The sequence below is a fragment of the Ranitomeya variabilis genome, chromosome 8, assembly GCF_051348905.1.
Source record: "Ranitomeya variabilis isolate aRanVar5 chromosome 8, aRanVar5.hap1, whole genome shotgun sequence".
Classification (NCBI taxonomy): Eukaryota; Metazoa; Chordata; class Amphibia; order Anura; family Dendrobatidae; genus Ranitomeya; species Ranitomeya variabilis.
Window position 1 is genome coordinate 29,381,029 of NC_135239.1, and position 13,963 is coordinate 29,394,991.

General features: G+C 38.6%; 1 protein-coding gene and 1 long non-coding RNA gene across 2 annotated transcripts in view; one reads left to right on the forward strand and one right to left on the reverse strand.

Moving 5' to 3' along the window:
• Window positions 1-1,310: 1,310 nt before the first annotated feature.
• Window positions 1,311-13,963, reverse strand: part of LOC143788621 (uncharacterized) — a 67,067-nt gene continuing 54,414 nt past the window's right edge. The window contains exon 3 of the long non-coding RNA XR_013218686.1: window positions 1,311-1,862. This is a non-coding gene — a long non-coding RNA (uncharacterized LOC143788621). The remainder of the gene's footprint in view (window positions 1,863-13,963) is intronic.
• Window positions 3,819-5,638, forward strand: LOC143787286 (forkhead box protein E4-like). Its single transcript, XM_077275866.1, has one exon. It carries the CDS (start codon window positions 3,866-3,868, stop codon window positions 5,096-5,098), a length of 1,233 nt encoding a protein of 410 aa, XP_077131981.1. The 5' UTR covers window positions 3,819-3,865; the 3' UTR covers window positions 5,099-5,638.

Consider the following 13,963-nt stretch of genomic DNA (forward strand, 5'->3'; position numbering starts at 1 on the left):
TACAGTGTCACCAGCAAAGCACCCCCACACCATCACACCTCCTCCTCCATGCTTCACGGTGGGAACCAGGCATGTAGAGTCCATCCATTCACCTTTTCTGCGTCGCACAAAGACACGGTGGTTGGAACCAAAGATCTCAAATTTGGACTCATCAGACCAAAGCACAGATTTCCACTGGTCTAATGTCCATTCCTTGTGTTCTTTAGCCCAAACAAGTCTCTTCTGCTGTCCTTAGCAGTGGTTTCCTAGCAGCTATTTTACCATGAAGGCCTGCTGCACAAAGTCTCCTCTTAACAGTTGTTGTAGAGATGTGTCTGCTGCTAGAACTCTGTGTGGCATTGACCTGGTCTCTAATCTGAGCTGCTGTTAACCTGCGATTTCTGAGGCTGGTGACTCGGATAAACTTATCTTCAGAAGCAGAGGTGACTCTTGGTCTTCCTTTCCTGGGGCAGTCCTCATGTGAGCCAGTTTCTTTGTAGCGCTTGATGGTTTTTGCATCTGCACTTGGGGACACTTTCAAAGTTTTCCCAATTTTTCGGACTGATGACCTTCATTTCTTAAAGTAATGATGGCCACTTGTTTTTCTTTACTTAGCTGCTTTTTTCTTGCCATAATACAAATTCTAACAGTCTATTCAGTAGGACTATCAGCTGTGTATCCACCAGACTTCTGCAGAACACAACTGATGGTCCCAACCCCATTTATAAGGCAAGAAATCCCACTTATTAAACCTGACAGGTCACACCTGTGAAGTGAAAACCATTCCCGGTGACTACCTCTTGAAGCTCAACAAGAGAATGCCAAGAGTGTGCAAAGCAGTCATCAAAGCAAAAGGTGGCTACTTTGAAGAATCTAGAATATAAGACATATTTTCAGTTGTTTCACACTTTTTTGTTAAGTATATGACTCCACATGTGTTAATTCATAGTTTTGATGCCTTCAGTGTGAATGTACAATTTTCATAGTCATGAAAATACAGAAAAATCTTTAAATGAGAGGTTGTGCCCAAACTTTTAGTCTGTACTGTATGTCCCTCATCCTGGTATAATGCCTCCCATTCTGGACCCATTTCAGTAATATATGTGCCACGTCCTGGTATAATGTCCTCATCCTGAGCCCCTTCCAGTATTATATGTCCCTCATCACTGCCATGCGTCCTATGATGCAATACATTTCAACTGAATGTGCGTCTTTGGGTACACGTCCAGCTGAAATGGCTGCTAGTGTTGGCGGGCCTCCCTCTCGTACTGGCCCGGTCATGGATGCACACTCTCTGCAATATAACACACAGAGAAGATCAGTTTTTCTAACAAGTTTTATTGTTGCATAGAAAAAAAATATAAAATAGGCAAAATATGAAGATGACGAGAGCAATAAACTATGGGGGAGACTTATCAAAACTGGTGCAAAGAAAGTAGAGAAACGGCAAAGATCAACCAAATGATTGGCATTGGGCAGCTGTTCCATCTTCTTTTAGCTGCTTTGATAGAAGCACATTTTTCATTTTTATTAGCCTATTATTATTATTCTTTATTAGTCTTATATTGGTCACTTTCAGACGTCCGTTCTCTGTGCATAGGAGAAAAAACATTCCCAGACCATTTCCCTCCCACGTGGAAATTCTCATCCGTTTTGCATGATTTTTTTTTGTTCTCATCTGTATTTAAAAATTGCAGGAGGCAAAAAATGTCATAACTTTATTCATCGCGCCGACACTTAGCAATGGATCAAGTAAAAATGGACGAAAAATACATGAAAAAAAAATGTCTTCTGTTTTCCTTCTGTTTTTCTCAAAACCCCATAAACTTGAGTGTCCGTCCGAGTCAGATCCGCAAAAACGGATGAAAATTGGACTCAGTGATCTGTAAATAAATGGATGTGTGAATGCGATGATGGATCTATAACATGATAATGTAGAGCAATAGGATTGGTTATACATCTGTATTACAGAAGGAAGGCGCCAGTATAGAGAGTAAGGACTCTCCAGGACCTGCACAAATAGCTGTGTGCTCTCAGGACAGCAATGGTGGCTGAGCACAGATAACAGATGTAATTACACAGGTATGTAGCCTCCTGCCCCCCCCCAAATAAATAATACCCTGATTACCTGAAATACTAATTAACATTCCCCGAGGAGGAGCTGCCAATAAAGCCAGTAATCCAGCTATCAGGATCTCTCATCTGTTAACCCACTAGATCTCTTATCCTGATTGGAGATTCATTAAAATATCTATCTATCTATCTATCTATCTATCTATCTATCTATCTATCTATCTATCATTCTATCTATCTATCTACCTATCTATCTATCTATCTATCTATCTATCTATCTATCTATCTATCTATCTATCTATCTATCTATCATCTATCTATCTATCTATCAAATATCTATCATTCTATCTATCTATCTATCTATCTATCTTCTATCTATCTATTTATTATCTATCATCTATCTATCTATCAAATATCTATGTATCTATTATCTATCTATTATCTAATATCTATCTATCTATCTATCTATCTATCTATCTATCTATCTATCTATCTATTATCTATCTATCATTCTATTTATCTATCTATTATCTAATATCTATCTATTATCTATCTATCAATCATTCTATTTATCCATCTATTATCTATCTATTATCTATCTATCTAATATCTATTTATTACCTATCAATCTATCATCTATCTATCTATTATCTAATATCTATCTATTCATTATCTATCATTCTATTTATCAATCTATTATCTATCTATTTAATATTTATTTATCTATCTTTTATCCATGTTTCTTTCTATCTATTATCTATCTATCAATCTATGTTTATATCTTACTAATATGAGTTCACAGGGTGTACCATATACACCTAGGGATAGGAACATTATTAATAAATAATATTTACATAATTTAAATGTTTACATTGATTAGTTACATTTCAAATAATGTGACTTTTTTTTACATTTAGAATCAATATATATTAAAGAAAATATAAAATCAAACAACTGTATATACTCTATCATGTTTTAACTGACAGTATAATAATTTGATTTTTTTTTTACAATATTTTATTTGATTGTTTGCAATATTTACTCACACTACTATTACTACTACTACTAATAATAATCACATGCAATTCTCTGTAACGTCTTTGCTGTCTGTACATGGAATATGTTGGTTTTATATAAATAAAAAAATATATTATAAACAAAAACCTTTTTACAGCTTGAGACGAACTGGAATTAAAATATACGAAAATAAACATGTAATATACTAATTCTATAATATATGTCTATAGAGCAGACACACAGATGGTCCAAACCTTGCACTTGCTTCTTGCATTTACTGCACATTTTCTGCTGGATTAATTCCATGGATTCCTTGAGTTTTTTTTATTTTTGATCTGCAGGCGATGTTAGATTCACCCGCCTGATTGCTGCGATCTTAGAATAAATGTTACATCTGCCATGTAATTTCCTGCATGTAATAATTCCGCTCACTCAGGTTCTTGTGCCACCTTATACATCGGAATAGCGGTTTAGCCGACTCCCTGCACCCGGCTTTTGGAATAGATCTGAATATGTTGTGTACAAGGCATGCAGGGATTTGTAGTTCCTCCACAAGGGTAGTAGCAGCTGATGCTCAGGGACAGGGTGCAGTCCCAGGACTGGGGCCATCTGGGGGGCTGGCCAGGGTGGGCCTTGTCATTAGTGGCTTTGACTTTGTGTTGGAGCTTTGGGAGGTGCCAGGACTTTTTTTTCCCTGTGATATATAAGACAGGTCGGAGGAGGCAGAGCAGCACCTGGTCTGTCTGCAGAGGACCCAGATGACATTTACTGAGGGGAATCACAGAGGGTTTTGTTTATGAATTTGGCAAATTTCTCCTACTATTCGGGCATGTGCACCATGACTGTGGACCCTCAGCCTTCCCCCAATGAGGCTTCCAGCTCTATGGGGAGCTCCACCAACCTCTCCATGGAGTCACCCGGCTCAGTCAGGGCCAAGGAAGGAGTTGCCATCAAGTCTGAGCCCAAAGGGAGCTGCAGTCCCATGGAGGAGATCAATCCTGGACAACATGAGGAACACACCCAAACATCTGGTGGAAGGAGAAGGAAACGTCCAGTCCAAAGGGGGAAACCACCCTACAGCTACATAGCCCTGATTGCAATGGCCATAGCCAACTCTCCAGAGAGGAAGCTCACCTTGGGTGGGATTTACAAATTCATCATGGAAAGGTTCCCCTTCTACAGAGAAAACTCCAAGAAATGGCAAAATTCCATCAGACACAACTTGACTCTCAACGACTGCTTTGTGAAAATTCCCAGGGAACCTGGACATCCTGGTAAAGGAAACTATTGGACCTTAGACCCTGCAGCGGAAGACATGTTTGACAATGGCAGCTTCTTAAGGAGAAGGAAGAGGTTCAAGAGGACAGATATCACTACTTACCCTGGATACATGCAGAACAGCAGTGCTTTTACCCCTACCCCAGCCGGGAGACCATCCTTCCCAAACAGCCTGTATTCCAGCGTGGGATCTGGGTACAACCACCAGATGCACCCAACATCGCACCATCACCACCCAGCCATGGTCCACCACTACCAAGCACCTGCTGGATCAGCCCAAGGTCAGCACAGAATGTTCAGCATAGACAGCCTGATAAGCCAGCAGTCCATGATGCAACCATCTCCAGGAGCTGAACTCAACCATCACTCCCTTGGGTTGAATGGGGACCTTGAGAACATGGGGGCCAGCTGCTCAGTGGGGGACCTCTCCTGTTTCCAGACCCAGTCAGTCAGTCCCACTGGTGTAGGGTCTCTAATGAACAGATCTAATAACCCAATGTCTTCTAACCTGACCTATTCCTACTCCTCTTCTCCACCTCACATGTCTGTGCCTCAAAGCAGCTACTCCCCCAATAACTCCCAGATATATGGCGCCTCCAACAGACTGTCCATGAGGCCTGCAGGCTGCCTAGGACACACAGAGCCGCTGCTGGCGCTGCCCTCCCCGCAGATGAACGGGGTCTGTCAGTACAATAACAATTCCTACATGAGGCAAACAAACTTCTCTTCTGGCCTCGAAAGATACATGTAGACTTGGGATTAGATTATTGGGCTTTAATTGACTTCAGACATTCCAGAACTTTCATTTTGACGCTTCCAGGTGATGTCAGATTTGAAATCCAGTGCACTGAGGGTGGAATATGTTATTATATGTTTATTATCTTATGCTATTTTTTTTAAGTACAGCTCTATCTACGTAGCACAGAAATAAATATCGTCTTCAGGTAAAAGAGTCAGATGTTCCTTATTACGGAAGTAGAAGTCTGATCTATCTATTATGTATCTATTATCTATTTATTATCTATCTATTATTTATCTATTATCTATCTATCTAATATCTGTCTATTTATTGTCTATCTATTATCTATCTGCCTAATCTATTCTCCTCTCAGAAAAGATTGTTGCATATTGCACAATTTTTGGCAGCATTGCGACAGAATTTATTAACCATCTGGAAAGGTGACCCCCCAGGACAATGGCTGTCCCCCTATTTGTACCAACAGGAGGAGCTGGAAAGCATGATGTTTGTTAAATATTTATTGAACCGATCAATCTTGCATTGTATTTCTAATACTAGTCTAGAGTTTTTCTATTTAAATCCAGTTATAAAATTGTGCATTTACAGACTTCACATTTTAGATTTTTTTTTCTTCATCCGCTCCTTCGTATGTGTATTATTATTTTTACACGATTGTCTTTTGTGATTTTATATATTAGATGTTCTAAACCTGAGTCAGTACAGAACAAACAGGCCTGACTCCCATTCTTTATACAAGTTTTAGATAGACTTTATCGCAGTTTACACTTTTGATTACAAAACATCTATATATGAGATAACTATCAATGTAATACAGAGTTTAATAATATAGTTGTGCTGGAACTACAAAGGTAGATCTGGTGGAAAGATAGATAGATAGATAGATAGATAGATAGATAGATAGATAGATAGATAGATAGATAGATATTACAATGTGGTTGTAATATTCAGATTTTTTTTATAGATGCATTCAAAACTTATGTGTATATTTAGTATATAGTAATTAAGGACTTTCTATTATCTATTTATCTATCTATCTATCTATTCTATCTATTATCTATCTATCTATCTATCTATCTATTTATCTATCTATCTATCTATCTATTCTATCTATTATCTATCTATCATCTGTTATCTAAATATCTATCTATTATCTAAATATCTATTATTATCTATTATCTATCTATCTATCTATCTATCATCTATATATCTATTATCTATATATCTATCTAATTATCTATCTATCTATCTATCTATCTATCTATCTATCTATCTATCTATTATCTATCATCTATCTATCTATTATCTATCTATTATTTATCTATCTATCTATCTATCTATCTATCTATCTATTATCTATCTATCTATCATCTATCTATTATCTATCTATTATTTATCAATCTATCATCTATCTATTATATCTATTATCTGTCTATTATATCTATCTATCATCTATCTATCATCTATTATCTATCTATCATCTATCATCTATCCATTATCTATCTATTATATCTATCTATCTATCTATCTATCTATCTATCTATCTATCTATCTATCTGTCTATCATCTATCTATCATCTATCTATTATCTATCTATCTATCTATCTATCTATCTATCTATCTATCTATCTATCTATCTATCTGTCTATTATCTATCTATCATCTATCTATTATCTATCTATCTATTTATACATCTACCTCATATCACTTAAAATCTGCATTCCATAAACCAATAACACAAGTTGTGCATGATTTAAAGATATTAGCCATGATGGCCTAGTGTTTAGCTGTACCATTATTTTAATTAATTGTATTATTTAATTAACTATAAATAATTATATAAAATAATAATTTAATTAATTAATTAATTAATTAAAAAGTTTACCATTCTGTTCTGATTCACTTCGTAATGTATCCTTATAGGGGTCAGAACTCTGTTTTTTAGTGATATAGCCCCACATCGCTTATTTCTCTAAACAGCGTTATGATTTCATAGTAAATATCTGGCTACCTGCAGCCACCACTAGGGGGAGCTCACTGTATCTGAATACTTTTATACGGCTCCCAGGTAATCTAATATTAACAGTACAAGTCCTCATGTGTCCACTGTCAGGGTTTACCGTGCCAGATAGGGGCCAGAAGACCACGTCTGATGTCATGCACTTCTGCACTGATTAGAAGCACTTCACCTTCCTTTTAAACAGTGCAGTTTTCTGCTAGCACTGCAGGAGTTAATCTGTTCTGTTGAAGTTCCTGGAGCTTTCCTGCTTGGATAATAACAGCTGTTTAGTGTTGACCACTCCCCTCTGCTGTTTATACTCGCCTCTGGCAAGCTGGGATTGCCAGTGTTAGCTTAATACTGCCTGGTTGTGGAGTCGGAGGTGTTGGTTGATAGGAGGCCTTTGGAGTGTTGCTCAGAAGACTGTGGCTTGGTGATATGTCTGTGTGCATATCCTCACCCTTTCCTATTTCATTTACATTCCTTTTCTCCTCGGTGTTCCCCTCTGTTCTCTGTGAGTGCATATTAATATGATTGGCATTTTCATTTATCCCTGTACGTCTTCCCCTATTAATCTGGTTTGTGTATTGGTATACACTGCTGCTTCCCACTTCCCTGGGTGGGGGAGTGGAAGATAAGAGTTGATTTCTGAGCTCAGTAAGGTACGTGGCTCCAGCATCTTCACCATCAGAAGTAATCCAGGGAGCAGGGACATCTAGGGCGCCTCTAGCTTTATGGATAGGGAAGGAGCCCCTAGCCCTGGGATCTCTGGCAACTGTGACATGACATACACCTACATTTTGATAATTTTCCTAGTGGTGGTTATAGGCAGAAATGATTTTTTCTAATTAATGTGTTTTTTTTTTTATTATTTATGCACTATACTAAATATAAACATAGCACAGTCAGTCTATATACCTTACTCTATCCAGAAATGAAGTCTCCTATAACAGGGGGACTAGTTATAGAGGGGTATGACTTTTGAGGGGTCACTTAAAAAGACAATAGTACAACAAATGGCATATGGTTGGGAGAGGGACAATGATTCTCTGCATCTAATTGATATATATCCAATATGAGGGGTCCCAGATGAGCCCCTGAGGTTCGGCGAAACATGCACGGGACAGTTCTCTATTTTCCAGTGTGATTCCATTGATTCTCCTAGAGATAAGCAGCAGCTGCCTAGGCGGACCCTTTTCCCAGTTCCCACACTCTAGTACAATAACACAGTGAGTGTTTATTACGGTATTCCTATACATGGCCACTGCTCGAGCTGCGGAACTAGAAAGCGTTTCTGGATGCTGGCTATCTCTCTCCTGACTTCTCATTGCCATGCAGGCTTGTTCTTCAATCAATACGCATTTAGGAAGACCCCATAGACATCATATCCTTGGCAGATCCCACCTGGTTCCTTAAGACAGGTCATCAATGAATAAGTATAAGGGTTGGAGGAATAACTATAAGGGGAGTCAAGGTTGCAGTTGCATCCGGTCCGTAAAATTTGAAGGGTCACGTGTGATACCAGTACTACAAATGATATCTGCGATGTCTCTGAGAGTCCTTACTGAAGACCCCCATTGAATGAAGGGGAGCAATGGTCGCCCCCTTTATTTCTGGACCAAGCACAGTGACGCCCACGAGCAGCCAACTGCATTCACTTCTGCAGCTCAACCATGAACTATGGAAATGTGCAAGAAGAATTCTCCCCAACATGGGTGCTTTATATTAGTCCCATGACTGCTGGGGGTCTCAGACCACCCCTGTTCAATAGCTACTAAGCAGGGAGATCATTGGTCCTATCCTACTGACACAATGCTGTGAATTTACCAGATTTATGGCTGTCGGATCTGCTGTACGCACAGATATATCTACATAGATCACATTCTGGGACTGAGGCTGATGCACAAATGAGATAATTCCCTTATCTGTGAGATTAATGGGGACATTAGTGTTTAATCTCTAAAATACTGAGCCTCTCAGGCATAATGTATGGGAATAGATCGCCCCCTACTGGCTGACACTATTCTTTCTTGCACATTGTAGCAAGCAAAGAACTGATATCCTCAATAGATTTCTACAGGGGCGGACATATCATTGGTGCAATCACAGGGGCCACGACCACCTCCAAAGCAGGAGCAATTGTGCATTATGATGAGATCTTGGGCTGCAAAGGGCCCATTTATTGTTCTTGCACAGGGGCCTCGTCTGTCTGCGTTCACCAGTGATTTCTACCATGCTGGTTTTAGGAAAATAAAGTTTCATTTATGTAGAAATTAAAAGTTTTACAACTTTCCAAAAAGTTTTACAACTTTCTAAAAAGTTTTACAACTTTTTAAAAAAGTTTTACAACTTTTTAAAAAAGTTTTACAACTTTCTAAAAAGACTTACAACTTTCTAATGTTCTTTCAGTTCTTCACCATTTTCCAGATATCTGTCTATAAATGAAAACACTCCATCCTCGGAGGATGCAAATCTGCAGCTAGACCCGTTCTGGCTGAGAAGTGGACCCCAGACTATCCTGATGCTGTGTAGACAATGCTCTACGAGCTAAACAGCCAGGACTGCAGACTGATACATTGTAGCAAACCACCAATGAGATCTGTGCAGCTGAGACTGATGTATCCAGCTTACAGAACATTGTATCCAAATAGCAATAGATAGATTCTCTTTGGCTGAGAGTTTTTCCACTAATGGTCAAACTGACCGTCCGGGAGAGTCTCTGGCAGATTCTATGATCCCCTCTTAATTTTAAACTTTTTTTCAATAAATGTTAAGTCTTGTCTTTACCATTATTTTGCAGCTGCTGAATATCCACGATCTGTGAGCTGACGCCTTTGCTTCTTTTTTTTCTAGAGTTAAAGAGGGGCCGTCACCAGGTCAAAAGCGACCAGTGTTTGCAATGATCGTTCCTATTTTTATTCCAGCTGCTCCCAAGTTTTGTTTTTTTTTTCTCCTTTTTTTTTTCTTTGAAATCTGTCATGCAATACCAAAGATGCGGCCATTTTTATTTAGCATTCATTTTTATGCTCTTTGCCAAAGGGGTGTGGCTTACAGGATGATTATGCAGAGCACCAGAAACATTAACACTAAATATAAAGGCTCGTGTCTCTGGACTGGTATGGAGGAATTAAAACGAAAAAAGAAAAAAAAAAGCCCCAATGCTTCAGTTTAATTGGCCTTAGATTCTCGAATCACAGCGGAATCCTACGGTGTTTGGTCCAGTGGGACTGTGCAGGATCCTCATGGTCTGCGCAGATCTTTGGTGGCCAAAGGAATCACTGTCTTTAGTACTGGATCTGTCACCACAGAAAATGCATACATTATCAAATATATTTATTAGACCTAGTGAGGCTGGTGGACTTACTATGAAAAAAAATCCATATTTCTGAATGATTGTGCAATCCAATATGGTTAAAGTTTAAATTCATTTTCTGCCCCCCTGGCCTGATTGACCGTTTCTCAGAGTCCCTCCTCCCTGCTGCTGTTGCTGAGATCTCACACTGCTCAGTACAAGCTGCAGCGGACAATCCAGCTGCATGAGCAGAGAATAAACACATTTGGACTCAGGAGCTCTCTCGCTCTTTAGCCGGACTCCTAAAATACTTATATAAATATCAAGATTATGCAACATGGCATGGATTCCAAAGCAAGTACCATGGCATGGCATGGCATGGATTCCAAAGCCTCATCAGGTCTTCATGATCAATTTAATAATATGTGCGGTTTGCATTGTTAAATCTGGTTACAAATCTGCTTTAAATGACGGTAAACAGATTCTGATGGTTTAATATTTGCATAGCGCTTTAATGATTTGCATTCAGAACGGCATAAAAACTGCATTAGCAGCGGCTCCGGAGTCGTGAGCATAAATCCCTGATCATCTGCTATCAAAATAAATGTTATTTTCTCATTATTCTGAATCCTTTCTTCCTTTTCACTGCGATTATTTCGCATAATAAAACTCTACAGTAACCGCTTTCCCCTTATCCAGACAAACGTTTCTATCATTTATCAACACAGCAATAAAAACTATAAAAATAGAAGGTTCAAGTTCCTACATCCTCAAACCCTGTGGATTTTCATGTAACTGAAAGCAGATCCTTGGGGGGAAAAAAAGCCATTAACCTTGGCAATTGTGTAAAACACATACCATTTTAACAGCGATGGGGATATGACTGGGAGGAATAAAGAGAAGAGATTTCTCTTGACTGCAACATTCCCTTTGTTGGTAAATGACTCGAAAAAAGAAAATATATATTGTATTCTGCAGTTCATCGTTATGGCCAGTAGATGTCAGGGTTGCAGTTATTACCAGCACCATCATTTGAGCAGTTCAACCATTATCAGCTATGGCAATAGTGCCGCCTAGTGGCCAAATGCAGTACTTTATATTGATTTATTTTCTTATTTATTATGTATTATTTAGTCACTATTTATTTTCACAGCGCTTTACAGTCTTCATCACTGTCCCTACTGGGGGTCACAATTTAAAGTCTTACTCAATATGTATTTCATGTTTTGGAGGAATCTAGAGTACTTGGATGAAATCCACATAAACACTAGGAGAGCATACAATATCCTTGCAGATGTTGGTGGGATCTGAATCCTGGACCCCAGCAATACAGTGCTAACCACTGAGCCACCGTGCCGTCCATAATAAACATGATGCAATAAAATATAAACATTATTAGAAGTGAGATACAGATGTCATAAACAAATAAACAAACAACAATAATAACAATATATAAGTCACATTTCCTCTTTCCCAAACCTAGCTCCAACTTGTCACTAATAAAGAGCGGAAACATCACCCATATAATGTCACGACGCGCTGTGATATCTACAGTCTGAGTCTGGACATAGTGACTGCTCTCTACTACTAAGTAGTGGGAGATTCTCCATAGAAATCCAAACTATAGAGATTATTAGGTGCGAAACATGGAGCATTGCTGCAAAGTAAGAAGCTAAGTGTTCGTACAGTTCCCATAGAAAACATTCCTATAACCCGAATATTTAGTCATTTATGTACAAACATCAAAAATCAGAATCCTTTGTATGTAAAATCCCCAAAAGTGTCCTAATAATGGAGAAATAGCTAAAAGCACAAAAAGAGGATTCAGAGATCCTCCAAAAATGAGAAAAAACAGCAAAACATGGCAGAGATGCTTACCTGCCTAGGCTGCCTCATCGGTTATGCTGCACCTGTGTTTTTTCCATCTTAACCACATGGGTCCACTGCATCCTGATAGTGCATTTGTTTGGAGGCCTAGGCAGGCAAGAATCTCTGCCATGTTTTGCTAATAATGGAGAAAAGAACATTTATTAGGTCATGGGAATAATAGCTTTACCATAGCTGGAGGCGGATGATCCGCAGAGTAGTCTATCATCTATCTATCTATCTATCTATCTATCTATCTATCTATCTATCTATCTATCTATCTATCTATCATCTATATATCTATCTATCTATCTATCTATCATCTATCTATCTATCTATCTATCTATCTATCTATCTATCATCTATTATCCATCTATTATCTATGTATCATCTATCTATTATCTATCTATTATCTATCTATCTATTATCTATCATCTATCTATCTATCTATCTATCTATCTATCTATCTATCTATCTATCTATCTATCATCTATTATCTATCTATCTATTATCTATCTATCTCTCTGTCTACCAGATTTTCTTTTTGCCCTAGCAGTATCTTAATACCTATCTGTATTTTCATCTATCTATAATGTATTCAAACCTTTTATTTGATTTTCTGTTCATGAAAACTATTTCCAATACAGTTTCTATTATTTTTTTTCCTGTGGGCAGACTGTAGAAAAGTTCCATAAAAATCAAATCCGCCTATAAAAGTGTCAGTAGTTGTAGATATCAGTGACCCCGCCACCTGCCCCCACGCCTCTGCATTACCTTATCCTGCTGCCCAATCTCTACTATTTCATGTCTTTGTAATAACAATCTCATACATGTGCAGTACACAGGTGTCACCTGCAGGTGGCGCCATTTGCTGCTGTATAACTGAGGAGGGCTATGGACCTTCTTCCCATGCGCACGCTCAGACTCAGGCCGGCGTCACACTCGGCGTAAGACAATATGGCCGTAATACGGAGAAATGTTCCCAAAATAGTGGTCCGTATGTCATCCGTAGTCAGGGTGTGTCAGCGTATTTTGCGCATGGCATCCTCCGTGTGACATCCGTATGGCATCCGTACTGCGATATTTTCTCACAGGCTTGCAGAACCGACATCTAATGGATTTATGTGCTCAAATGTTCGGGAAAACATATATACAGTATATATATATATATATATATATATATATATATGTCATTGAGACACATATATATTCTGTATTTATATTTAATTCAGCGCGATATATGTGAAAAGCCAGTAAATCAATTGCCGGCTTTTCATTTCTCCTTCACAAACCCGACAGGATGTGAGACATGGTTACATACAGTAAACCATCTCATATCCCCTTTGTTTTGCATATTCCACACTACTAATGTTAGTAGTGTGTATGTGCAAAATTTGGGTGCTGTAGCTGCTAAAATAAAGGGTTAAATCACGGAAAATTTTCTCCGCCAGAGTGGTAAAGCCAGTGACTGAGGGCAGATATTAATAGCCTAGGGAGGTACCATGGTTATTGGCCCCACCTGGCTACAAACATCTGCCCCCAGCCACCCCAGAAAAGGCACATCTGGAAGATGCGCCTATTCTGGCACTTGGCCACTCTCTTCCCACTCCCGTGTAGCGGTGGGATATGGGGTAATGAAGGGTTAATGCCACCTTGCTATTGTAAGGTGATATTAAGCCAGATTAATGGAGAGGCGTCAATT